General features: G+C 33.8%; 5 protein-coding genes across 12 annotated transcripts; 2 read left to right on the forward strand and 3 right to left on the reverse strand.

Annotated features, from left to right (window-relative positions):
• Positions 1-815: 815 nt before the first annotated feature.
• Positions 816-3,627, reverse strand: LOC142530293 (uncharacterized). The gene has a single exon (XM_075636054.1). The coding sequence runs from the start codon at positions 3,210-3,212 to the stop codon at positions 978-980; it is 2,235 nt and encodes a 744-aa protein (XP_075492169.1). The 5' UTR covers positions 3,213-3,627; the 3' UTR covers positions 816-977.
• Positions 3,628-6,224: 2,597 nt separating this feature from the next.
• On the reverse strand, positions 6,225-9,690 carry LOC142530295 (AT-hook motif nuclear-localized protein 1-like). Its single transcript, XM_075636060.1, has 5 exons — positions 9,308-9,690; positions 8,117-8,184; positions 7,449-7,580; positions 7,039-7,200; positions 6,225-6,777 (listed from the first exon to the last, which is right to left on the reverse strand). Exons 1-5 carry the CDS (start codon positions 9,663-9,665, stop codon positions 6,496-6,498), a joined length of 1,002 nt encoding a protein of 333 aa, XP_075492175.1. The 5' UTR covers positions 9,666-9,690; the 3' UTR covers positions 6,225-6,495.
• Positions 9,691-11,853: 2,163 nt separating this feature from the next.
• Positions 11,854-16,329, reverse strand: LOC142530294 (protein YLS7). 5 transcript variants are annotated; one of them, XM_075636058.1, is made up of 5 exons: positions 16,110-16,328; positions 15,171-15,950; positions 14,055-14,329; positions 12,841-13,596; positions 11,854-12,447 (listed from the first exon to the last, which is right to left on the reverse strand). In XM_075636058.1, the coding sequence occupies exons 2-5, from the start codon at positions 15,772-15,774 to the stop codon at positions 12,427-12,429; spliced, it is 1,656 nt and encodes a 551-aa protein (XP_075492173.1). In that variant the 5' UTR covers positions 15,775-15,950; positions 16,110-16,328; the 3' UTR covers positions 11,854-12,426. The 5 variants fall into 5 exon arrangements, with proteins under 5 accessions (XP_075492173.1, XP_075492171.1, XP_075492170.1 ...); XM_075636056.1 differs by lacking the exon at positions 11,854-12,447 and adding an exon at positions 12,562-12,735 and having other exon boundaries at positions 16,158-16,329; XM_075636055.1 differs by lacking the exon at positions 11,854-12,447 and adding an exon at positions 12,562-12,735 and having other exon boundaries at positions 16,110-16,329.
• A 3,228-nt stretch (positions 16,330-19,557) lies between these two features.
• Positions 19,558-22,875, forward strand: LOC142530296 (ATP-dependent Clp protease ATP-binding subunit CLPT1, chloroplastic-like). Of its 4 annotated transcripts, none has more exons than XM_075636062.1 (7): positions 19,558-19,984; positions 20,055-20,090; positions 20,218-20,327; positions 20,692-20,871; positions 22,304-22,431; positions 22,496-22,572; positions 22,650-22,875. In XM_075636062.1, exons 1-6 carry the CDS (start codon positions 19,761-19,763, stop codon positions 22,550-22,552), a joined length of 735 nt encoding a protein of 244 aa, XP_075492177.1. In that variant the 5' UTR covers positions 19,558-19,760; the 3' UTR covers positions 22,553-22,572; positions 22,650-22,875. The 4 variants fall into 4 exon arrangements, with proteins under 4 accessions (XP_075492177.1, XP_075492176.1, XP_075492179.1 ...); XM_075636064.1 differs by having other exon boundaries at positions 19,561-19,984; positions 22,520-22,572; XM_075636061.1 differs by having other exon boundaries at positions 22,496-22,875.
• A 2,349-nt stretch (positions 22,876-25,224) lies between these two features.
• On the forward strand, positions 25,225-26,382 carry LOC142530462 (F-box protein At4g18380-like). Its single transcript, XM_075636299.1, has one exon. The coding sequence runs from the start codon at positions 25,225-25,227 to the stop codon at positions 26,380-26,382; it is 1,158 nt and encodes a 385-aa protein (XP_075492414.1).
• The last annotated feature ends 10 nt before the right edge of the window (positions 26,383-26,392 follow it).

A 26,392-nucleotide genomic window follows, 5' to 3' on the forward strand; every position in this document is an offset into this window, starting at 1 on the left:
TGGGCAACTTGTTATTATATATATATATAGTTTTGATATGTTGCACACCTATGTGAGCACCGATGAGGTGTCACTCACCCATTGGATGTGATGAAACGTCAATAAATTTAGATATATGGACCCGTAGCACAACACTTTGGATACCTAAAATCATGCTAAAGGAAATTTCAATTTTCAACATAGGTCTCTTACAAGACGATTTCACGTATTTATATCTGTCAGATGGAGTCGACTTGATACATAAATGCTGTGAAAATTAATAATTTTGACATAAAAGTAATATTTTCATAGGTCGTGTAATGTCGGAGATCCGTCTCCTAAAATTGATCTGTTAGACGGTATCACAAGAAATAGTACGTACTTTTTCGGTCTATGGACTCGGGAATAGAGAGGATTGACAACTCGTAACCAACTCGATGGACTTCCATTTTCTCTTGGTGGGGGGCAACGCCAACAACCCGCAGGCTCTATCTTCTTGCAGATGAGAGTTAATCAAAGAGTTTTTTAAGAACTAAAATTTCAATTTTCTTGTTCCTTCTGATGTAGACACCACAAGACTAAATCTGATTATTCTCAAAAAGAAAAAAGGAAAGGATTCTTCAAACTCAAGCCTCGGAAGGTGGACCCAAGATTTGAGACGAATCAAAGATTTTGGATTGCGAAACTTGAATTTTTCGAAGATCCTATATGGGATCATGAATCTTGGAAACGAGAACAGGCAATGAGTAAGCAAATTCTTGTTCCATTAATGATTCAGATTTAATTAATACATAACTATCAACAAGAATGAGTTCTCTCTACAAGCAAAGATGATCTTCCCAAGAATTTTCAGCAGTTTGTCTCTCCGTAATGGATTTTTCCTATGAAGTCTAAGTTCAAATACAAAAATAAACTTACATAAACAGGTAAATCAACAATGTAATGAATCCTACACGACCAAGAATCCTGCCAGAGTTGAAAGACTTTAAGAAAAGAAACTATATTGATGATGTTTCTGCAAGAGCCTCATCGATCATTTCCTCCTCCCCGCCACCCACGTTGCCGAAAAGCTCGGTATCCTTTTCTTCCGAGCCGCCAAAATCCCGTCTATCCAGCCTTGAATTAGCGGCAACAAAAACCAGCTTCTGAGCCCTCTCCAAGCCTAATCTTGCTTCCTTCCTCTCACAAAACAATCTTTCGAATGAAAAATCGCCTTTAATTGCAGACGAAGTCGCGTGAAGAAAAAGAAGCCTCACAGCGACTTTACTTAAAGATTTGAACTCTTTTAAGCAAGTTTCCCACACAAGTCTACTACTAGGAGGATTCGCAAACTTCATCTTCCCTGTTGCACGATCCCAACGCTTCACCTGGACCGCCTGCGCGTATAGGGGATCTAACCCTTCTGCCTTCCATTTCATAAGTTCCATCAATGCAATATGAGCTTCCTCCCTCGAAACGAGCCGTTTTATAACCTCGTCTACGTCCTTCTCTTGTTCTGGCGTCAAGAACTTGAAACAAGGAAGGTACTTCCCACTTGAATTTCTCTCCAAGTATGATGGATCGAGGATGAATGCAGCAGACCATGCAGGGTGATATGTTTTCTTGAAGCGCCTTTCGAGTATCTTTTCCACAGATTCTTCTGGAAAATTATGTTTGGCGCACCAGTTCTTCACTTTATCCCTTAGTTCCTCCCAAAGAGGGAGGCATTGCCCAAGCAACGGCCTCTCGGACTCGATGTCTTTGCTCATTCCCAGGATCAACTTCACTAGTGCATGAGTTGCCTCAACATCGCGCCAGAACCCAACGTCCTGAATAATATCAGCAACTTCCCTAGCCGTAAAATCCTCTATATATACAACTCTAAATAAATCTTCCAACAACACTAGATGTAGAATTCGCGAACAGCTCAATATATCTTCCAACATAGAAATGAAAGGACTAAAGTTCCCCCCAATGTCATATCTAGAAGAAGGAACTCTAATGAACCAAGAAAACTCATACCCTTGAAGCATAAACTTGTGTAAACTACTTCTAACCTGTGGCGTAGAATTAACCATATTCGCAATTTTTAAACAGGATTCGGTTACATTCCTGAATAATGGAAGTTCTCTATACAAGTCCTTGATCAAACTGAAGAATCCCTGGAGGAGACAAGATACATTCACCATCCAATGGTTCTGGAGTTCTAAATTTGACAATGCTTTTGCTTTATACTTATCCGAAACGATTCCCACACATCTATTCGTATTATTACCACATATTCCTCGTACCGTTTCCCACAATAATTCTTCTGCGTATTGTGAAGGCACAGTGCTACCATTCGAATGCACGGCCTTGTGAAACACTCGAGTTCCGTTAGGAAGATTCACCGTAAAGTTAACCAAACAATTTTCACCATTGTCACAAGTATTAGTACACTTCCATCCATGAGAAGCAACCTGAAAGAATGGCGCATCCCTGATTCTAGCTTCCGAATCCATTCTTGCAACCTCAAACTTAGAATCGAGCCTCGCAAATAAGAATTCCCTTCTTGAAACAGCAGGCAGTCCCACCTGGTTAAGAAAATCCTTGAACTTGGGATGTTCGAGGCTAGAAAACGAAACCGACCCCGATAACTCGTAGAACCAATCTGCTAAAATATCGAACGACGTTTCGACTTGCTCATTGCTCAATGCCGGACTAGGCGACGCCTTCAGGCTTTTGAGCCTTTTCACGCTATCTTCCAACAATGCCAACGGCCCCAAATCTTCCTTTCCACCCGACAAAACCGGCTGCTTGGGACACGAATCCGGCATACAGGCAAAGCCCGTTTTGTTCCCCAACCGAGAGGAATCAACCATACTTATAGGATACACATCCGGTAAAACATCCGGCGGATGCTGCGAGCCTCTCTTTCGATGATTCTGCTGCGTAGAAGGCGAAGCCAAAGGCGGTAACTGCGAAATGGGCTTCAACATCAAGTTGAAATTGGGGCAGGTCCCTATTTTCAAATGCTCAGAGGCAGTCCTAGATGGGTTTGACGCAGAAAACGCAGCATCACAAAGGGTGCATTTCAATTTCACCGCTTTCGGCGAGTTGGTCTCAGGATTCTTGATCAAGATAGGCTCAAGATGAGCCCAATACCAAGCCCCTTTCCCTTTGACCGCCTTCGTACGGACGGTCAACAATCCTTCATATCTCTTGCTCACCGCCATCGCCGCCACATCCTCCGACGCCTCCATCGCACCAGACATGGCCGAAAGATTTTTCGTGGGTGCAAAAATCCAAATTCCGTTGGCGGGTAATTGATTTCTGAGTAAAATGAAAACAAGACCTTTGTTTTTCTTTGTTGTGGGTCAGTAGTAGTTGAAGAACTAGGTGAGTTTTCGGTGCAGGAATTTCACCAAACTGCCATTCAAATCGAATTTCACCCATTAAATTCATTCCCAACAAGGAGTGGGTTTCCTGCTTCCGTAGCCGCCGTCACAATCCCACCGACGGCCGGCATTTCCACAGAAGGTGAACAAATTTTAACTCCACGGAATCGTAAAAAAAAATCCAGAAACCCACAATTTTACAGCGGAGGAGAAGGGAATTGGGAGAAATTTATAGAGGAATTATGAAGTTGTTCCTTCTTGTGGCTGTTGATGAAGAAGAAAAATGGACTGCTTTGTTGCATAATTTTTCATCAACTTTTTGGGTATACTGACGTTATTTTAAAGTATTATATTCCGTGGTACCACGTGCTAAATATGGCGCGTGTGGAGAGTCCGCAAATAAAGGTTCCGAATTTTGTCAAACAGATGGGACATGGAGTGGGCCCCATTTGCATTTAGCCAATGGAATTGACTGATTAGTCAATGGTTTGGTGACATGGAAACAGTCCACGTTTTAGAATTTTACTTGAGAGAGAGAGAGAGAGAGAGAGAGATCATATTTTCAAGATTATGTCCGAACAAATTTTTAGGAGTTCAGTGGTTTTAGATATTTAATGATTTTTATAGAGTTTAAATTTTTAAAAATATTTAATTTAGATTTCTATATATTCAATATAAATTTTTGTAAATTTTTATTATTTAAATTTGATTTTTAAAAACTCTACAAAACCTGACTTTTAAAAATGAGTAAGTCTCTTGTGAGACGGTCTCACAAATCTTTATCTGTGAGACGGATCAACCCTATCGATATTAACAATAAAAAGTAATAGTTTTGTCATGGATGACTCAAATAAGATATATGTTTCACGAAATACGACATGTAAGACCGTCTCACACAAGTTTTTGCTTTTAAAAATTCTACAAAAGCTTATAAGTATTCAAAATGTTAATAAAGTTTTAATGACTCTATGAAATTATATTAAGTATAAAAATTAAAGCATAAGATACGACTATAAAATATCAAAACAAGTATTTGATTTAAACCAAATATTTGAATGAATATTTAATTGAGAATATCTCAAATTCACAAACTCATTTTCATTTTTATTAAAAATAATATCAATACAAAAACTAAATTTTCATTCTTTTCTCTTCCATATGTTTTTATTTTATCTAGACTTTATAAAAATATATTTTTTTATTGCTAACAATAGCTTAAAATCATAATTATTAATAAAATTCATTTGATTTTTTAGTTTCAGTCACAAAATATTGTAAAATTTAAAATTATATTTATTAAAAATTTTATTAAAATTTATTACCCTACATAACAAAAAATTTTAATTATATTATTGGCTTATAAATTAAAAATTATTATTATTTTTAATAAATAAAATTTAGTTTTTTATTAATTATTATATAACATTTTATATTTAATCATTTTCTATAATTTAAATCTATTTTTTATTTTGATTATAACTCAAAATTTTGCACATGACATTGAATATAAAAATTATATATATAAATGTGTATGTGATTGATACATAATTTTAAATCAAAAAATATATAAATAACTATAAAATGTTTTTCTTAAACTCACATGTTCTCTTTCATTTCTATCAAAAATAATATCAATACAAATATTAAATTTTCGGTATTTTCTGTTCGATATGTTTTTCTTTTTATTTGGACTTGTCAAAAACATATTAGTTATTATTAACAATAGTTTAAAATCAATATTATTAACATATTTTATTTTATGGTTAAAATTACAAAACATGGTAAAATTTAAAATTATGTTTATAAAAAAGTTTAATAAAATTTATTACACTACGTAACAAAAAAATTATAATATTTTATTGGTTTTTAAATTATTTTTAATTGGTAAAATTTAATTTGTTATTAATTATTATATAGCATTTTGTGTTTTTTTATTTTTTTTATAATTTTAGTTAATCTACATCTTATTTTTTATTATAACTCAAAATTTTTACACACGATATTGAATAAAAATATATATATAAATAAGTACGTGATTAATACCTAATTTTAAATATTTATCAAAACTATATAAGAATAACTATAATAAACTAAATATTTAAAATCTTAAAAAGTTACACTAATTGCAAAAATTTTAACATAAATAATTGTATTGTTTATTTTTTTGTTAGACATATTGTCAAAAATAAAATTAATATATTGTTCATATAAAAATTTATTTAAAATAAATGAAATTATTTTAAGTTTGATTATATATTAATATTGAAAATTATTCTTGTATATTTTTAAAAAGTATTAATTAATTAAATAAAATTTTGAATTGATTTGAATAATTAAAGTTTAATTGTAATAGATTTAATAATGATTTATTTATTGTTTTTCGTAAATTAAATCAATAATTAAAAAATATTTATATTGTTAGATAAAAATAAATAAAAATTACTCACGTTCAAATGTTAGTTTAAAAAAAAACATAATCATAAATTACAAAATTCATAAAATCCTACGAAAAATGTACAACGGTCGATACAAATTATGTAAAATATAAATCTAAAAATTCTATGAAATTTTTTAGAAGTCTATCAACTCCATATAAGTATTTTAATTTTTTTAAAAAAAAAAAATCAGCAAATTCAAAACACAAGAGTAGACCTTCAAACCAAATCAATGGCCGAAATCTTTCCGGCTTTAAATAAAAAAGGAAGAGAAGAGTTCCGCTCGACTTGAAAGTCTATGATTCTTGTCTTTCGAATTTGATTGTCTGTTTCAAAATGTGAAATGAGTTTGATTGTCTGATACAATTATTTATTGATATTTCAAACGAATTGATTTGAGTTGGGTCAATTATTTATTGAATCAAGCCAGCAGTAGATTTCAATGTCTGAACCAACAAAACAACAAATCCCAGTTTCATACATATAAAATACAAGTTTTACACAACAGAAGAAAAACTCACAAGAAATGCAAGGCTACCAGAAGTCACTCCTAACCTACAGTATCCTCAACAAGAAACAGAATAACTTCTTGTTGACAAATCGTACTCGACTTTGTTCTGTAACAACGAGGAGTCCTCGCTTAGTAAACGGGTCAGAATAAGTGAGCCTGAGGCTTTCTACACCTAAGATAAAGATAGGCACATGGTATATGATCAGCAAGTTATTCAATGGCTTTGCTCTCCGGAATCTTCACCGGTTAGTGAAAGATTATTGTCAATGTCGGTAATCTTGGAACCTGGAATGGAGTTCGAAGAAGCAAACTTGTAGTTCCCATGAAAGGAGATGGAAGTGGTCGGATTAGGCTTCGGTCCATTATAGGGTACGTCATATCTTTCTTCAGAGACAGGGTTACTGGAGGAGGGTCCGAATGTTATCGTGTGCTCGTATCTTGGTTTCTTGGGCTTCTGCTCCCGCTGGTGTCCGTGAAGAAAACTGCCAATCACAACCTGTTGCATTCAAAAGGTTAAAAAAAGTATTCAAACCTAAAAAATCCACAGGAACAGAATGTTTTCATGAATATTTCCTACGTAAATAACGATGTTAGAGGGGCGACGAGGAAGTTGTAATATCCCGTTTGTCACTGGTATTCAAATCGATTATTTGATATCTATTTTACTTGTATTTGAAATATTAGACGACCGATACTCATTCTTACCATCTATAAGGCAAAAAGTCACAAAAATTACATATGACAACAATTCTCAAACCTGAACAGAGCCTGCAGCCACTAGCATGCCAGCTAGACCGCCCCCCAGTACCCGGCCATCCGGCCCGGCCAGAGAGATGCTCATTCCACCAGATCTACTTTTTGTCAATCCATCATCATTCAGAACAAATGATCCCGTCAACGAAAGAATCTCAAAATTCCCCTGTACAATGAACATACATGTCATTTAAAACTAAGGCGTTGTTCTTCGAAAAAACAAAAACTGAGGCATTGTATCCTGTATAAAATTCTTGCTAGTGACGGATGAAATAATCATGTAGCCAAAAATTCACGTGAGGTAGGCGAAAGTAAAATTCAAAAAACTCGGAACGTGAGGCGAAATCATATTTCTCTGTCTAAATTTCACAATTTACATGAATGAAAGATCAATTACATAGTACCAACCAATACCTCACAGGTCAAAGTACCGCCAGAAGAATTAGGTTGCCGCAGTGTAACATTTGAGATAGCGCCATTTGCAGCAAGAATGCAAATGGCTCTAGATCCTTGCTGAGAAAAGGATAGTATCTTCATACTAACATCCTGATAAAAAAAGAATAAAAATAGCCAAAAATAAAATGGGCTGTGAGACCCCAATCCGATGAGTGTTCCTTTAAGTATCCAATATAGCTCATTTTCGACTCTTCGAAACACATGTATGCACGAGTGAATTGCCATAAGTCATCTTATCTAAGTTGGACGATTTACTAAAAGCCAAGCTCAGAGTGATCAACAATAGCAATGCATGATATCTACACCTCTTTAGAATGACGGTGTCTTAGCTCTTCCACGATTAATAAGTCATAGTTGGAATGAAATTTTTTCAAATACCATAGTACATATAATCAGAGAAGATCTTGTAATGGTTAACAAATGCCATTATTAAGTTGAAACATATGCTTGGAAATTACTATTACCACCTAGATTCAAATTATGAGACAATTACTGCTTTTTTTTTATACGTATCAAATTTTAAGAATTTCTATAGGACTTAATGATTAAAATAATTATAAAACCAATCACTATTAAAAGAAAATATGAACCAGAAAGAATAACAAATTTCTTCAGATGACAAGTACCTCGCCGGCATTAACGGTGATCACATGGGGTGTAAAACTTCCACCTGCAGAATAACCCATAGTCCCCCCTACAACATAATAACAAATCAAGGTATTAAATCATTCAATAAAAACAATCTAATTAGCAAGTAACTAAAGCAAATTATTATTTCCATATCCACGAGTACAAATAATATTCACTTACTATGGCTAGCATAAGTTACAAGATCAGAAACAACTGAAACTAATTTCATCAGTTCCACACCAACCACACAAACAAAATGCACGATCGGTGTAATGGAAGTCCAAAAATTTTGTTACCTAGCCCTTTTGGATCTCGCAATCCATTCACAAAGTCATGGTATTCAGTTAGTTGTGAATTCTATGATAAATCATCGAGAAAACATGGACAAAAACAACTTTCCGAGGCTGACTTTTGTAGAAGATAATTTACGTGCCAATACTACTTTTCAGCTGCTGTATCGTTATCTAATTTGCATGTTTAGAAACATAAAGAGGAACAAATGTTAATACATAAACTGAGGTCAGGACCACTGCCGAGGGAGGTGCTTTAATGTTAATAACTTTGCATGTTACCAGGTTAATAAGGTCTTTATCAGAAGTCCAAGTCCACCTGTATCATGGTTCAGATCCACATATTTTTCGACCATTTACTTAATTCGTACATTACCACTTATGAGCGATTGCACACATTTATACAGTAAAAAAGAGAGATAATTATTCTGTCACAACAGCTCAAAAGACATCATTATAAACAAATTGATTCTCAACAATTATCAGCGGATATAAATTTCCACATTCTAAACGTGACACTTATTGCGTGCTATATTTATAAACTTGACCCCATGACACAGAACAAAATAGCAAAGAGAAGCACTATGGAAAAAAAAGATAAGTAGATCTAGATTCTCAACACTCGTGGCCAACAGATTTACCCCTTGGTTTCCAAATTTTATGCATATTTTTCTCCCCCAAGATTTTCATTTTCACCCTCATCAAATATTACTAAAACGTCCCTCTTCTCTCTATCTCCTCTCATCGAAAATCTTGGGTCCACCTTTGACATACAACAAAAATAATAACAGCCCGATCTCAGACAAGTTAGCAAACATACATACACACCACAACAAACAAATTTCATACTTTTCTTCACAAACCAAAGAATATAATATCAACATAGAAAATGGGTACCTGGACTTTCGAGTTTCAACTTTTTTTTCTTCTTGAAGGAGTCAACCCTTCCACCCAAACTCTGATTCCACGCTGAATAGTCACCAGCCAGTGGAATTGAAGCCGATATAGGCATAGGTGACAGTGCCACAATAGAACCATCTGGCGCATACTTTCTTGGTCTTCCCCTCTTCTTCTTCATCACCTCCACGGCCGCCGGTGCCGCCACACTTGCTGGAGGCACTTCCGACGCCGGCGGAGCAGTGGATCCCCCTAATTGGCTCGAATTTTCCACTACTGGCTCCACCCTGAAGCTCTGAGGAGCTTCGTCACCTCTCACTGCAACTCCAGAGCCCATGAATCCTTCTTTCTCCTCCATTAATACCCTAAACTATAACAGACACCTACAAAATCCTTAAAACTCGGAAGATTCTTAGAACTAACCTCACTAAATATGAGAAAGATCGTATCTTTTTCACCTCAAACACGCAGGACTAACTGAGAAAACCACCTTGCAACAAAATTTACACCGAAGTAGAAATTTTAAGAACACAAGGTAAAAACTTGAATTACCCAGGAAATCTCGCAAAAAACACAGTTCAGGAACTAGGAAAATCTTAAAATCCAAGATTCAGGCTTAAAAATTCAAAGATCATCCCAGTACAAGAGAGCTCCGCTGCAGGAAAATGCGGGCTAAAATTTGAAAATTAAGATTATTTTTAAAATTTCTGCCATTACAGAGCAAGATCAGAACTGTATCCTAGAAAAAGAAAAAAAATTCAAAAATTTTGGTGGGTGTCCGAATTTTTTAGATGTAAAATTAGGGTTTTCCAAGAAAAAGCTGATAATAATAAGGAAAAATAAGTAAAGTTGGAGATATTAGGAATTTAAATAATTATGAATCAAATTAAATAATAGAAAAATTAATTAGGTAAGTGGCAATATTTAAATTCAAAATTCAAATTATTAATTGTGGTTAACAAAATGGTTTCAAATCCGTCTTGGAAATTTCATAAATGGGATTTAAAAATCTGCAAAGTTAATCGATTCTAAATATTAAAGAATATAACATTTCTGTAAATTATTTATTTATTTGGAAAAAAAGGCAATTTAATTATTTAAAGCTGTAAAGCAATTGTGATTTGTATTTCAATATTTTCAAGCTTTGACCAGTTCTTTGTCTTTTAGGTCAATAAAGTTGACAAATTTGAAAAGATTCATCTTGCAAGGATCGATTCATTAGAGAAAAACCAGATGTGAAATCAAAGCCCAAAAAACTAAATGACAACTTTATATCTTAAAAAAATAAAAATACAAATCAAATTGATTTATAAAATATTATAAATTAGATTTTCTAATATATACCTTGTGTGTACATGTTAGGTTTTATATATACTAATATACCGATACACGCAATATATAATGATTTTTTATAATTTATATTTAAATTATTGTCAAAATATAATTATAAAAAATAATAAGAGAGTACATTACCATTTAGATACATGGATTTAAAAAAAAAACGAAGTAGAAATAGAACTTGTAACTCAATGCTTAGATAATAAAAACTTGGTAAAAACTTGTGTGCGACGATCTTACGGGTCGTATTTTGTGAGACGGATATCTTATTTGGGTCATTCATGAAAAAATATTACTTTTTATATTAAAAATATTACTTTTTATTGTGAATATCGGTAGAATTGACTCGTCTCACATATAAAGATTCGTGAGACCGTCTCACAAGAGACATACTCTAACAACTTTATCGAGTAAGCTACACTAAGTTACATTAAAATTTTAGCACTTCTTAATATATATATATATATATATTTATAAAATAGATCATGACATCAACAGTTAGTTATTCAAGTAACTCAAGCTTAATAATACAATATAGATATAAAACATTCCAATTAAACTTCGTTAATTTATAAGAATAGCTATTTTGCAATTAATACTATAATATAAAACATTTGAATTAAACTTCGGTAATTTGTGAGAATAGCTATTTTGCAATTGTGATGTTATGACATCCAGTGGCGGAGCCACAGTCTGTCACCCGGGCTTCAAAGTACTTTGAAGCCCGGATGATCCTGATTTTTTTTAAAATTTATATGTAAATTTTTGTATAATTTTAAACAAATTTGATATTAGTCCAGATAAATCAATTTAAATATTAAAATATTTTAGAGTTTAAAATTTTAATCTGGACAGAGTCGTATTCCTGAGTCCACCAATGACATCATATTGATATTCCTACTAATGGTGAAGATTAACTTTGGTAGCTGAAATCATAAAATTGCGTTTTCAAAGAAACTTAGTTTCGTTATAAAAAAAATTAACCATGGTCAATATTTCAATACTTTTTAATAATTCGAGGTGAGGGTGTTTACAACGAGATCTCGAGCCCAAGACCTCTCATGCGATAGGTTGCCACCCTGGAAATAGTGAGAAGTTTGATGTGACTAGAAAATAATCACAAGCCTCTTAATTTAATTATCAAATTTTGTCACACAAAAATTAATGGTGGATTCCACTTAATAAATTCCCAAATTTTGTGAACTTAAGAGAGCTTAGAGTGTAGACATGTGAATTGAAATGGACATATTCTACTCAAATTTAATTGAGGAGCGGTAGAGAATAGAATACCACTATACTGCATATGAGATAGTAAGGGGGAGAGGTACTCGGGCAACCCACCTCATACAATACCAAGGCAGTCATCCAAGATCCAATGCATTGTACATCACGGCGGCTTTTCTCGAAAGTGTATCGTTTCCAGATGTTTGTCCCTGTCATTGCTTGTCTACCGATGATGTTTGTTCATGTTGTCTTGGTGCATGTTTTCCGTTTTCTTTCACCCGGCCGTTTTACCTCCTTGCCGGTCAAGAATAGCTTCCTGTATTACACACCTTCAACACATTTTCTAACCAAAACAGATAAATTTCATCAGAGCAAATGATTCACGCCCGTTGCAAGTACAGACATAACAAGGTAACAAAGTGATTAATTATATGGAGACACCATCCTCCAATACAAATGTTATGGAAGTTAGTGCAGGGATATACCTGGATCTGTGATAAGCTTTCAAGAAAGTTGCTGTGATTTACCTTGCATTGGATCTTTGATGGCTACTTTGCTTAAGGGATACTCTCTGCAACCTGTAAAAGTCTGGCCACCAAACTAGCCACTTTTTGCGTGAGAATATGAAAAAAATTAATATCATACATCCTTCTATACCACACATAGGGACTGCTATCAGATAAACAAAGAGGTTGAAAATTAGTGGGTGCTAATGGCTGTTAATTACATTAGAACAAAAAATAAAGCTGACCTGTTGGCGCTTTTACAGTAATATTTTCAGTACAGTAGCTACAAGAGTAAATTACAAAGATTTTGCATCAGCGATAGCCTATAAAACTTGTGATATCTTTCTTTCGCACAGTATTCTATGGAGTGGAAACAAAAAAAAAATCTAAGCTAACGACAAAACCAAACAACTCTCAGGACAATTATTTCTATATGTCCTGGAATTCTCTTATATTTTCAAGTACCAGTTCATTCCATGTATCAACTGGACCCGGCATGCACCAGTGCAAGCAATCCTGTGGTGGAGGCCTACCATCTGGTCTTCTCTGAGTGATCTTATTTGGGTCTGGGCTTCGATATGGACCGGGATGCCCATCATGGCGATAAGAAAATGCGTTTGTGATATCCATCAGTTTCATTTTTGATTTGTTGGTCTTTTTCTTCATCGCACGGTTAAAACCTGCCACCTGTTTCTCGTGCATGACATCAGTAAAGTGATTTTCAACTAATTCACCTTCCAAGATGGGCCGTTCTTTCCCAGTGCATGATCCTCCAGTATTCCATTCTCCACCCTCATAATGATCGGGTGAAAATGTTCGAACAAGTGTAAGACCAGTGTAATTTGGATGAGTGCCTATGGCAGTAAGAATCGTTTCGACTGAAATTCCAAAAGCTTCAATATTATCAATCTTCTTTTGTCTGGAACTATCAGGCCACCATAGTTGTCCACCAACAATCTCATTGTTCAAAACATAAACCGACTGCTTGGCAAACCAGTGGCCAGAGGAGAGAACGACCACATCAAAACCTGAGATATACTCCATGAAGACCTCATCTGGTAAGTCAAGGTGGAGCTTAACGACACCATGAGGGGCAAAGTCAAATGGTTCAGGTGTTTGATGGACAAGCCAGGAAGACCATATGCGGACAATCGTTGTAGCCGTAGATCTAAAATAGTACCGTTGCATTTTTCGGTTGCCTCTGTTTTTGGGAACCTCAACCTGAAAGAGTGCAAATGACAGATTTACAATTGTAGAGTATTATCTGCAATGCAAAAAATTCCCACATCCTCATTGTTCCGTGATGCTCATGCGAATAGACTACATCAACGAAGATATTTTGTTTCTAGATTATTTTACATTACTGAACTAAAAGAATTCTATGAACAGCAATAGCCTATAAGTCAGCCAATGCAATTTGTAATCAAAGTGGCACAAATGGGGTTTGATGAGTTTTGAAGTTGTAGAGTTCCTTCAAAATACATCTGGGTGATTAATAGAGAGAGAACCGCGATAATAAAGTTAAAAACCCCTTCAAGAGTCCACAATCCACATGCAACAGGAAAAAGAAAAAAAAGTTTCCCCACGCTGAACCATTAATTGCTAAAAAACAGTGAACATAAATAATGGAAAGAAGGGGATAAGTAGACAAAAGTAAAACAAGAAATCCTTCTTCTAACCTGCCACAAGATACATAGCATTGATTCCATTTGATTTCTTGCAACTGAGTCACCAATAAAAGCTAGTGTTTTCCCTCTCATTAACTCCAAGAACATCTTCGCATCAAACCTAGGAAGGTCGCACTTGGAAGGTTTCCATCTCCAATTCTCATATTCTTTATCTGGCCTCCCATTTCCCTGACAATTCTGCATCTGAGTAATTATGGGACATGAGTTATTTGTGTACAATGGTCCAGTAGGGTCATAAACCCATTTGCCATGGTAAAGATCACAACCTGAACATGAAAAAAACAAACTCAACGTCAAGAATATTAACCCACGTGATATAATCTACACAATAACGATAGTTTCTTTTGACTTCAACACCAAGTATATCATTGTCTTGGGAGAATATAATGCAGAAAAATAACACTGCAGATGCCAACACATAATGCAATTCAGGAATTGCATATTAGTCAACTGGAAATTCATCAATGTGGTCATAAAAGTGACAGCAGGAGTGCTGCTATCATTCCAATTGATATATTCTTAAAACCAGAGAAAACAGATTCCAGTAGTTGGAATGAAAACTTGATTATATTCAAGCCAAGTCAAAGGCACAGAAGGTCACAATCAGTCAGCAACACCCAAAAAAAATCAGAAGAAAAATATCATTGGGCTTATGTGTGAGCAGGGAAAAACTGACTTCATTGACTGGCAGAATAGCAATGAAATACTAGTCAGTGAATGAATATTTAAATATTTACAATGACTACTTCATCAATTTATCATCATATTCATTCTGTGTGTCAAAGAACTGAATTTCTTTGAGTAATATTTGTTAGCTATGTACGAATAAAAACAACAAAAAGACAACCTATAAAACCAAGGGATGTAATTCTCCCCATGCTAAATAAATCTGCAATCGCTGGACAGACAAACTTTATGTCCATCTTAGCATTGGGTTATGCTAGCAGGTTAAAAGTGATTACAGATCAGAAACCACAATAAATATCACGAAGGGGCACATGGCAATTAAATAAACTCAGACAAAAGCAATGTATCAAATGTGAGAGAGAGAGAGCGGGTAGTGGAAAAGGAGGAACAGCTTCAATTCAGAAGACAACAAGATTATACCTGAACGAACACCATCAGCTTTCAAGTTGATGGTAGCTGCAGAAGGCTCCAAACTCTTCTGCAGTCCAGTTTGCGTAAAATTGTTAGAGACTGGTGATTCTTTTTGAGCAGCAGTAGCTGAAGAAGGTGGAGTTGTCAAGCTGTCCTCTTCGTATCTAACTTCAGAATATGGATGCACGTTCTTCGAATTTTTGGATTCCACCTGTACTGAACCTGACAAGTCTTTTTTATCTAGTGATTCGGGAGGATGTTTTTTTTCAATCACAGTTCTACTATCATCACCTCCACCTTTTTCTGAAGGCTTACTATTCCCATGAAGAGAAACACCTCCATTTCCGTAGCCACCCAAAACAGATGAACTCGATCCCTGTGTATCTTCAGGAGAACCATCGCTGTAATTGGAATTAGAAACCGAACCGCCGGAGGAATGTGAACGAACCTCTATGGAGCTATCAATAGCATAGAAATACCCACGAACTGTTGACCCTATTGGTTGTTGGACCAAGACGGTGGAGGCAAGAACTAAGAACACAGAAAGGCCTCCCACTAAACCAACAATAGATAAAAAGGTCCTCGGATAGGCAGGTCTAGCCACTTCCGTCATGGAATTCTATTCAAAACTACACAGATCAGATTTTGACACACAGCCAGATTCTTATTCTTCAGAAACTACCCTCAATCTGCTAACTTGATTTCAGATACAGACATCGAACACACAGTAATCAATCAGTAAAATCTCTAGATCATTATCCCCCATAACTCCTCCATTTCGACCAAAAGCTGCAAATTAAACAAAATGCATTGAACAAGAAACAAGATCGCGTAAAATCACAAATGCCATAAACAAACACACAAAACGCAGAAAACCAAGATTTGGTTAAATCACACAATAACATGATCCGAAATCCACTTCATTCGCTTAGAAAAAAAAAATCTTACCTCAACTGCGAAAATAAGCTCCATTCTCCACAAAAATCAAATGCCAACCTGAAATTCCACTAATTTACAAGCAATTGATGGTGATTTGAAACGTTCGGAACGAAAATTGATGTATTTTCCAGTGGCCGATGGATCTGAAGGAAATACAGCAGCAATAATATATATTTATTGATGATTAATGTGGTACTTTCTCCCACCACCTTAAAGCCATGATTAAATTAGGTCCAAAAAATAATAATAAAGCCATAATTAAATTAAAAAAAAAAAGATTTATAACACGATATTCTTCCGCGTCACCGTCACGGAATCGGACAGGAGATTAAAGTAGAATTAGTTCCTAATCTATTCATTAAATTCTCCAAACCTGAAATTTGATGATTATACTTCAGAAAATTAGATAAAATATTTCCTGAAATGGAAACTCAACATGTTCTATGCATTGGATTCGATATAATTTTTTTAAAGAAGTGCTAAAATTATTTTGTAAATTCTGAAAGAGTAGATTTTGTGAGACGAATCTTTATCTGTGAGATGGGTCAATCCTACCGATATTCACCATAAAAAGTAACACTCTTAGCATAAAAAATAATATTATTTAATAGATGACACAAATAAGATATTTGTCTCACAAAATATGACCTGTGAAACCGTTTTATACAAGATTTTGTCATTCTTGAAAAGGTTCTAAATTTGTAAAAGGATTGCCAATTTTTTTTTTTTTACATATTTTCTTTACTTTTTGAATCCAGTAGGTAACTCATGTAATTGAACACTAATATAATGTTCAAATCAATATGGATGGGTAACGGTGTCACCTTAATCTGAACATTCAATTGTTTGAAAATCAGGTCTGTTATGAGATGGTTTTATAGATTTTTATGTATGAAATGGATCAAAAATATTTATATTTACAATAAAAAATAATTTATTTTTACGAATAATCCAAATAAAAAATTTATCTCACGAAATTGATAATCGTTTCACAAGAGTTTTTGCCGAAATTTTTTATTTTGCTTTCTAGCTCGAGCTTACACGAGCCACACACAAAACGAATAGATTGAGGGGTGGGCAACAATCTTGGCTCGCCTCACATGCCCATTTTCTTTTAATTTTTTGTTTTAATTATTTCAAACGATTTAATTTTTTTTAGAAAAAATAATATATTATTTGCAAATATTTTCTAATGGTTTAAATTGAAACAAAAAATAAAAAATTTAAACCGCTAATTTACGTAATTTTAAATTATTATATTTTCAATTAATGTAATACATCGATCAACTAATATAATTGTTGTAAAATAGTGGTTGGAATGTAACAACTGTGATTTGAATTTTGGTTTGTTGTACTCCTTCATCAATTTTTTATTTTATGAAATTGTGATTTTTTTCTATGTTTTACTCTTTTATTTCAAATTTATAATAATATTTAAATTTTAAATAAATTATACTGATAAAATAAGATCTGATAAAATAAGATGGAATAATTTTAAGCAATAAATGTATTTAAAATTAATATTATGACTTATTTTAAGTAATGATAATTTAACTTGTGTAGATAAAATTGAATTTTTTTATTTAATGTAAAATAAGAATAAAGATGAATTAACAATGAGACAGATAAATAATGAGTGCTAACGTTAAATTGAATGTGGGAGGATGTACATAAAAAAATACGAGACAATGTATGTGTTAATATAATGTGTATCTAGCATGTGAATCCCACGATATTTGATGAGATGATGGGTGTTAAAATTAATAGTAGATATCTTGTGAGACGGTCTCACGATCTTTATCTGTGAGATGGGTCAATCTTACTGATATTCACAATAAAAAATAATACTCTTAACATAAAATGTAATATTTTTTCATGAATGACCCGAATAAGATATATGTATCACAAAATACGATCTGTGAGATCGTCTCACACAAGTTTTTACCTAAAATTAAAACCAATGTGGATGTCCTTAGGATCTCTATACTTTTAAAAAGTATAACGACATTATTTGATGCAAATGATAAATCTTTATTTAATTTAATATTTGACTAAAATTCTACTTAAAATATTTAAAAGCTCATAACTTCTTTTAACAAACTAGAATTTTTGATTTTTTAATATAATTTTTGAAATATATTTTCATCTTATTTAATACCTCAAAATATAATTAGTACCTACTTCCAAAAAAATAAAAAGTAATATCTATATAATGAGTAGGTCTCTTGTGAGACGGTCTCATGAATCTTTATCTGTGAGATGAGTAACTCTACCGATATTCACAATAAAAAGTAATACTCTTAGCATAAAAAGTAATACTTTTTCATGGATGACCCAAATAAGAGATATGTCTCACAAAATACAACTCGTGATACCATCTCACACAAGTTTTTGTCTTATATAATTATTTTTTATTATGATATTGTTATCGTTCTATGCATGTTGGATAAACTTTCGGTAAACCACCTATATAATAATTATTATTATATTATTTTAAAAAATGTTTCATTCTTGAAAGACTTGAATACATATTAAGAGAGATTTGTAACAGATTGTATACTTCTTGGATGACAATGTTGGGTTAAGCATGTATGAGTGAGAGTAGTACTGTGATGGATGACCTCTTGAAAAGTTCTCATGCGTCAAGTTGTTGATGTTGCGCCGCTTGAGCTGGTTCGCTAAGTGGGCCGTAAAATAGTAACATCATATCTTAACGGGTATCATTGCCTCTGCTAGGGAAAAGGTAAGACTGATCTCTAAGAGAAATGAGATCGCACCAACATATAGACATACACCTCCCCGGACTCATGGGCCTAACAGCCCGACCCATTAGCACCAAAGTAGGTGCACTCTGCGCTGCCACAAGTATAAGAAAATAAAGTCATGCCTTGAGTAACTGCTATAACTTTTGACATAGTGGTAAGATATCTATGTGATGCTCCCCAAGCTTCTAAATTTAGAGTGAAAATAAAAATAAATATTAGCTCACATATTATTCAATCTATGAATATTTATATAAATTGAATCGAGCTAAATATATTGAAAATTTAAGGCTTAAATTTGGTTTGAAATAGATTTATTTGAGGTCAAAATCGATTCGAAATTCAAAAAATTTAATATTTTTTTATCCGAGTTTGATTCGAATGAAGACTTCGGTTTGACTTCAGTTCGAAAGATTCAAACATGTTTGTAAGTTATTGTAAATTTGGAACTATTGTTCGAAAGTAATATTCAAAATGTTCGTCGTTGTGCCAACTATTGAATAATATTATTTGTATTTGAGTTTGATTCGAAAAAACTTCGAATATGTTCCGGTTCCGATCAAAATCGATAAATTAAAATGTAAAACAAATATTTTGCCAGCCGCACCGATCCAATGCATATGCTTTTTTTACGCGAAAAACTCACACGGAAATCGCAAATAGCGACTTTCAGCAAAATAAAAAAGAATAAATAAACAGGAACTGTAGAGGGGTTTTTTTGGCCTCTGTATTTCATCCCTTCCAGTTGAACCTGGAGTGAATTGAAGGCTTCAAATGCTTTGACAAAACTCCAAAATCTAATCTCACGTTTCGTTTGTAGGAATTTGTGGGAAAAGAATCAAAGATTCGTGAAAGAAATATATATATTTGTTTCAATTCAAGGAAAATTTCTTCTTTAATGGCCGCTCAAGGACTGTCTTTATTTCCTGTTACACCTTCTTTTTCATCCTCGCAGCAATCTTGCGGGGAAGCCGTTGAACGGTTTGTGAGGTTGAATCCGGAGATTCTCTCAAATTATATTGTGGGTACGAAGCTATCGATTCAACCGTCAAGATTGAGTCTCGTCACTTCAAGACGACTGGGCTCAACTGTTGCAACCGTGTCTTTTAGCCTCCCAACTGGGTGAGTCTTTATATTCTATTATTGGAGTTATTGCTTGCTCAAATTTGTTAATTTATCTTTGGTTTTGTAGAAAGAGAGAAGGTGCCGCTTATGACAAGAAACCAAAGTAAGATTTGGATGCTTTTTCCTTGGTTATTATTGGTTTGAAGTCAATATATGGCTTGATTTATGGTGTTGTGGTTGAGTAAGTATGAGTTTTATGTGTAGTTGAGAGTTACTTTTGGCCTTTACAGATTTTCGGCGAGGGCGATAAAGTCGTTTGCTATGGCGGAGTTGGAGGCTAGGAAGCTGAAATATCCAAATACTGGGACCGAGGCTCTACTTATGGGGATTTTGGTTGAAGGTTGGTGATTGCAAATGATCAAATGCTGCCACTTTTAGTTGATTTCAGTTTGCTTCGAATCTCTATCCTAGAACCAAAAATCTTAATTTGATTGATTCTCCAGAGAACCATTTTTTCATCAGAAAATTTGTCTGTTTGATTGAAGAAGATACCTTTGTGCATTTTGGTCCTTGAAGAAATGAAAACGTTTGAACTCGGTGTCGAGTTTATGTTCAGCACTAGTAACGTGTTAACATATTGGTATAATGTCGGGTGCTATGTAAAGTGTCGTAGCAGTATAAAAATAATGAGTGTCTTAGCATAGGTTACAGTCTTGAAATTTTGAGAAATTTTTTTTTATAGTCATCAGGTGTTGATCTTGCAGGAACCAGTTTGGCAGCAAAATTTTTGAGAGAAAATGGAATTACACTGTTCAAGGTGCGAGAAGAAACCGTGAAGCTTCTAGGGATGGCTGACTTGTATGTATTCAGTCCAGAGCATCCACCCTTGACTGAACCAGCTCAGAGAGCTCTAGATTGGGCGGTTGATGAAAAAATGAAGTCAGGTTGTAATGGAACTCTTTATGTTGTTGAAGTTGTCCGCATATACCATGCATAGTTGATTAAGCATTGGTTACTGTGCTCACAAGTGTTAGATTGCTGCTCTTACTAGTGGATAATTGAGCTATAGCAAGCTTTCGATCCTATAATTGGGTTAATATCCAAGATCACATGTTTGATTTCTCTAAGCTATAAGTTGAAGAAAAATTTAGTTGCACATCTTGCCATGTGTGGCTGCCATATGCAACTCATTGATCAAACGTAGTGTTTGACTGTTTATGGTTATAATTTTAGTTACATGGCAACTAACAACTATAAAGATTGGTTCTAAGTGTTTGGTCCTACAATTGGACTTCCACCGAATTTTCTTTAATTATATTTACTTTGGATACTGTAACATATTGTTTCGCTATCTAATGGATTTCGTATTTTGGTCTTTCAGTTTTTCAAGATAGATAGTGATCATCTTTTTACTTTTTTCGTTCCTGAATTGCTAATGTTACTTATTTTATCCAAATCAAAGTTTCTAAATTTAATTTTTGAACTGGATGAGAATTTCATCGTTTGCTTGCCATTGGATTACATGTGAATTATGTATCATCAATGGCGTCTTTCCTCGTCGATTACTAAATTGAAATGGGAAAAGAACTGGGATCGACTTTAGTTGGTTCTTTGTGTGCAATCTGAAGTACGGTCATCAAAACACGATTGATATGTTACTTTGCTTGAGCAATGTCAGGGAACTGTAAGGTAGAAGCAGTGGCGAGTACTGGCTGGTCAATGCTATTTGGCCCATTATTCATATTTTCCACAATAGATCAATCCAAGTAAACTATTATTCTGTTCATGGGCATTAAGTAATCCTGTCGTGATTGTGACTTTTTTAAGACTCGAGGAATCTTGGGTTGCCTAGATTTCTAGAAATTAGAATATCATAATGAATGCAGTACTTTTCTTCGTTTTTGTCTTGCTCTGTGCCTTTTCTATCATTTCAATGAGGGGCGAACGTCCATTTTAATTAGGAAGATAAACTTCACTGGTCAAAACTAAACTATAACTTCCGCTAGTTTCTAAGCTTATTTTGTCCTTAATTAGGCTGTTTTCTTTTCTGCTAGTTTTTGTTTATTGTTTGCATCAGTCAAAACACTTACTAATATCATAAGGAACAACAATGGTGCCTGTTCCACCATCTTTTCAGAGTTCCTTGTTTTGATCCTTTTTTAATAAAACATTATACTCAGTCAAGCAACTGAGTACTTTTTCCTCCAATTTTGTGGGGTAGACTTTTTCTAGTATATTTTTGGCTTGGAATAGACAGGGGTTTGATATATGAATGTATCTCATTCATATTTATGATTAAAACTATGTATAATACCGAGTTCTCTAAGTACTTGCTACTGTCATTACTACTTACGATTGGAAGCTCTCAAAATGCAGGTGAGAGTGGGGAGATTACTGTTTCACATCTGCTTCTTGGAATCTGGTCACAAGAAGAATCAGCGGGTCATGCAATAATGGCTACGTTTGGCTTCGACGATGAAAAGGCCAAAGAACTGGCTAAAACTGTAATTTTACTGTGTATTTAGTCGATTTGAAGTTACACGATTTCTTTGGAATCCTCTGGTGCAGACTTCAAATCTTTCTTTTTCGCAGATGGACAAGGATATTATTTGGAACTTCAAGTAACTTCCCTTAATCAACCGGGTGTAAGAATCTCAAAACCTTCATTTCCAGCACATGCCAAGGAGAAAATTTTCTTCTTGATGATGATATTGCTATACAGGCCGGTTATCAACACTCTTCTTACGGGGTCTGGATTCCGCGCATTCAAATGGCGAAAGTGTTCGTAGTTTTGATTCAAATGCACTTTTGTTTGCTCAATTTGATTATAGATTTTTATGGAGATGAATGTTAGTCTCTCCATGGCTTTATTTAGTTTTCTTCTCGGAAAATGTTGTGTTTGTATTCAATCTTTGAGATGTTGGATATAAATTTTCAAAGTTGGTGTACCTCTTAATGCATAAAAAGAGATGCAGGACATGATTTATATAAAAATATGAATTAAAAAAAGAAAAAGAAACTGAGAGAAAGATTGTTTATATGAGCAACAATTATATTGGAGCAAAATATATTCGGAAAAAAATTATTATTTGAGCATATTTCACAAAAAATTATGCTTCCTAGCTTTTTGTATAAGAGTAGGTCTCTTGTAAGACGGTATCACGAATCTTTATCTGTGAGACGGAACTTTACCGATATTAATAATAAAAGTAATACTCTTAGCATAAAAAATAATATTTTTTCATGGATGACCCAAATAAGAGATTTGTATCACAAATTACGATCTGTGAGACCGTCTAACACAAGTTATTGTCTTTGTATAATTATTGATTTTTTGAAATTAGTAATTATATCTCAAACACAATATCTAATCTAAAATTTGAGATCTTGAATCGACCAAGCGCATATTGTATTTAATTGACATTATTTTTCTAAAAAATTTCAAATTCATATATTATGCCATTAAAGATTTGAGAATATATATATAAATAAATGCTAGTAAGTAACAAAATCACTCAAGATGACTTGATAAAATATATAAGGATTTTGAAATTATTTTTGACTAAAGTAAAGTTTTTATATTAACATTTTATATTATATTTTGAAAAGCTTCTTTATATAAAATTAAAATTCATTTTGGTAGTCGAACTATTGATAAATTGGAAAACTAGTATATGAACTATTATAAATGACTTAATTGGAACATACACTTTTTATAAATTGACAAATTAATACATGATCAAGCTAAAATTTCAATTTTACCTTAACCTAATTTACTTTTAAGTTCAGTTACTATTGATAAAGTTAATTAGATATACAATTTAATTTTAAAGATTATTTAATTTATTTTATTTTATCGATATATTTTTTAAAAAAACTATATTTATTTAAAAATCATATTTGATAAATAATTATCAATTCAAGTATACAACAAATTTTTTTTATCATATTGACGAATTTCGAGATGAGTTCCATAATTGAGATGATGTTCTACTTCTTGATGGTCCACTTATTTTCCCAAATTTGTAAAATTTGACTTTTTTTAGACCATAATATTTTTGGTTTTCGAGAACTACTTCAACTTTTGGCATAAAGATGAGATCTAAAGTTTTTTATTTTGTGCATTTGTTGCTTACTTCTAATGATTGTTGGAAGTTCATTTCTTTACAATATAAATGAGTACTTTTATTAATACTCCTTAATAGTATGTAATTCTTTTGTAATGTTGTCATATGACGCAATACTATAAATTTTTCTTCGAGAAAATATGTTCTTTGTGCCAAAGTATCCGGATTACCGGTGACACATTCCAAAATTAGTATTTATGTTCAAGGACTTGATATTTTGTCGAAAAAATGTTGCATTGCTTTATTTTCTTCGACCCCCCTGAATTTTATTTATATTTAGTGGATAAAATAATATATTCATCTACTAAATATATGTCATGTAATTTAAGGCTATACAAGGCTTGAGTTCTATATGTCTTGATTGTTAAAATAGTCTATCCCTGTAAATTATGATTTAAACAGGGCATACATTCATCTAACTATCTCATTAAGAGATTCTCCGGCTAGGACTGACTCTTTGATTTCTGTATAAGTCATGTTCCAGGGATTTTTGACTGATCCTACCAGACTAATTTCTAAAAGTTTAATGAATCATTATTTGTTGAGATCAATTATTCTTGCTGCTAGTTCTCATTGCTGATGTCCAGTCATCGATGAGATATTTTCTGTTTTTCAAGTTCAGTAGATCAAAGTTAAGCATAACCCTATAAAGATGTATTGGTTCTAAGCAGACTTCCCATATGGTGTTTGTTGCAACGTAATTTAATTTCTCCTTGAACTTATTTCCGCTGGGTGTGCTTATCCATCTACTTGGAAATTTGTTCGGGGTCATCTCGTATTTTTATTATGAAATCACACGCTTTCTCTTGGTAATTAATGGGAAGATGACCAAGTTATCAAGAGAGATTCACACCTTGTTGTGTACTCTATGAGGACTTGAAACTTATTACTCTAAATAATATGTCTATCTTAGGATTCAGATTTGTTTCTATGTGCTCTTGATATCTAACATTAGTTAGATTTTATTGTAAATAATTTTACTTTGACTCTAATATAATTTCTGATCCAATTATAAAGTCAAAGTTATTTTTAATCAATTTATCAAAATTGATGAATTCAAACTAAATTTTTTATGTCTTATAGATTAAATCATAAAACTGGAATTGAGAATTTTTTTTAATAATTTATCCTTAATTTTAATTGGGTTTTTAAAAGATAAAAAAAAAAACCATGGCAGATTATACTGCACCATCACCACAGGAGATCAAGGCCCACTCACCTACTCGGGCAACAAGCAGACTCCCTCTACCTCCGCCCACTCCACGATCGTACACTGATAGTGAGAACTGGAGAACAAGAAAATACAGAGAAACAATGGAAGAATCAATGAGGAAAAAATTAACGGCGTCTGAATTTTGTGTAGAGAAAAATCCTTTCAATCGCCTCCCGAAAGAGCTGATAGTGTCCATCTTCGACAAGATTTCGGATGCTAAATGTCTATGCATTTGCTCTTTGGTTTCCAAGAACTTTGCGGATCTTGTTCTTCAAACTCGTGTGGTGTTTGTGGAAATGCCAGGTGTGTTTAAAGCTTGCACCTGCCACAGTGATCCTGCGGCCGTGCGGCCGTCACGTCTGATGCTCTTTCTTCTTCGGAATATCCCTTATTTTTTGTTCAAGCCTCTGATAGCCCTGTGGTCGCTTCTCAAATATCGATTCAGGAGGGGAGGCGAGACTGCTTTGTCGAATCCGGGCATCATGAACTTTCTGATGAAATTTTCTTGCGCCGACTCCATAATCATTAACTTTTCTCTCGGCAGTGTCTACCAGCTGAGATTTGAGCCTCTCCTCAGGTGGAAATATGGGTCGTCAGGGTTCATCTTCATATCCGCCAAGAATCGTGTTGCATCGACTGATGAAAATATAGGTGATTCCAGTGTCCAAACGGCAAATGATTTAGCCATGGAGGAAATCATTCTCTCGCTTCTTTTGGTGGGACAACACATCTTGGATTCCATTTTGAGGGTGACTCTTATACGCAAGATTATTGCTGGTCTTCCAAACATAAAAAATGTTGTGGCAGTGGATTATATGAAACAGGGTAGAGTTGTTCTTGATGAAGAGGGGATTGCGGGTTTGAAAGATAAGAATCCATTGGATGACAGGTTCTGCCTAAAGCTGTGGAAAGCTCCTGTGGTGAAACTGCCACTTTCTGGATGCATAATGAAAGAGGTGAGCCTCATCTTGTTCAGACAAATTGAATGTTGCGATACTTTAGTGGCAGAAAATTCATTTGAAGAAAAAGAGTACCGTGAACTTGCCATGATTTTGGTGAAGGAAGAAGCTAGTTTTGAAAAGATTGTTTCACTTTCAGATACTTCAAGTAATTAGTTTGGGGCAA

Source organism: Primulina tabacum, chromosome 17 (genome assembly GCF_025594145.1).
Source record: "Primulina tabacum isolate GXHZ01 chromosome 17, ASM2559414v2, whole genome shotgun sequence".
Lineage (NCBI taxonomy): Eukaryota > Viridiplantae > Streptophyta > Magnoliopsida > Lamiales > Gesneriaceae > Primulina > Primulina tabacum.

Excerpts from the sequence above, each read along its gene's own strand:
- LOC142530293 (XM_075636054.1), bottom strand. The coding sequence starts at position 3,212 with ATGTCTGGTGCGATGGAGGCGTCGGAGGATGTGGCGGCGATGGCGGTG.
- LOC142530295 (XM_075636060.1), bottom strand. The coding sequence starts at position 9,665 with ATGGAGGAGAAAGAAGGATTCATGGGCTCTGGAGTTGCAGTGAGAGGT. Across the intron at positions 8,185-9,307 it reads GTTGAAACTCGAAAGTCCAG|GGGGGACTATGGGTTATTCT; the intron begins GTACCCATTTTC and ends ATTATGTTGTAG. Across the intron at positions 7,201-7,448 it reads GCGGTACTTTGACCTGTGAG|GGGAATTTTGAGATTCTTTC; the intron begins GTATTGGTTGGT and ends TTCATTGTACAG.
- LOC142530294 (XM_075636056.1), bottom strand. The coding sequence starts at position 15,774 with ATGACGGAAGTGGCTAGACCTGCCTATCCGAGGACCTTTTTATCTATT. Across the intron at positions 13,597-14,054 it reads TGCTATGTATCTTGTGGCAG|GTTGAGGTTCCCAAAAACAG; the intron begins GTTAGAAGAAGG and ends GCACTCTTTCAG. Across the intron at positions 12,736-12,840 it reads TTGATACATGGAATGAACTG|AATACTGTGCGAAAGAAAGA; the intron begins GTACTTGAAAAT and ends TCCACTCCATAG.
- LOC142530296 (XM_075636061.1), top strand. The coding sequence starts at position 19,761 with ATGGCCGCTCAAGGACTGTCTTTATTTCCTGTTACACCTTCTTTTTCA. Across the intron at positions 20,328-20,691 it reads TATGGGGATTTTGGTTGAAG|GAACCAGTTTGGCAGCAAAA; the intron begins GTTGGTGATTGC and ends TTGATCTTGCAG. Across the intron at positions 20,872-22,303 it reads TGATGAAAAAATGAAGTCAG|GTGAGAGTGGGGAGATTACT; the intron begins GTTGTAATGGAA and ends CTCAAAATGCAG.
- LOC142530462 (XM_075636299.1), top strand. The coding sequence starts at position 25,225 with ATGGCAGATTATACTGCACCATCACCACAGGAGATCAAGGCCCACTCA.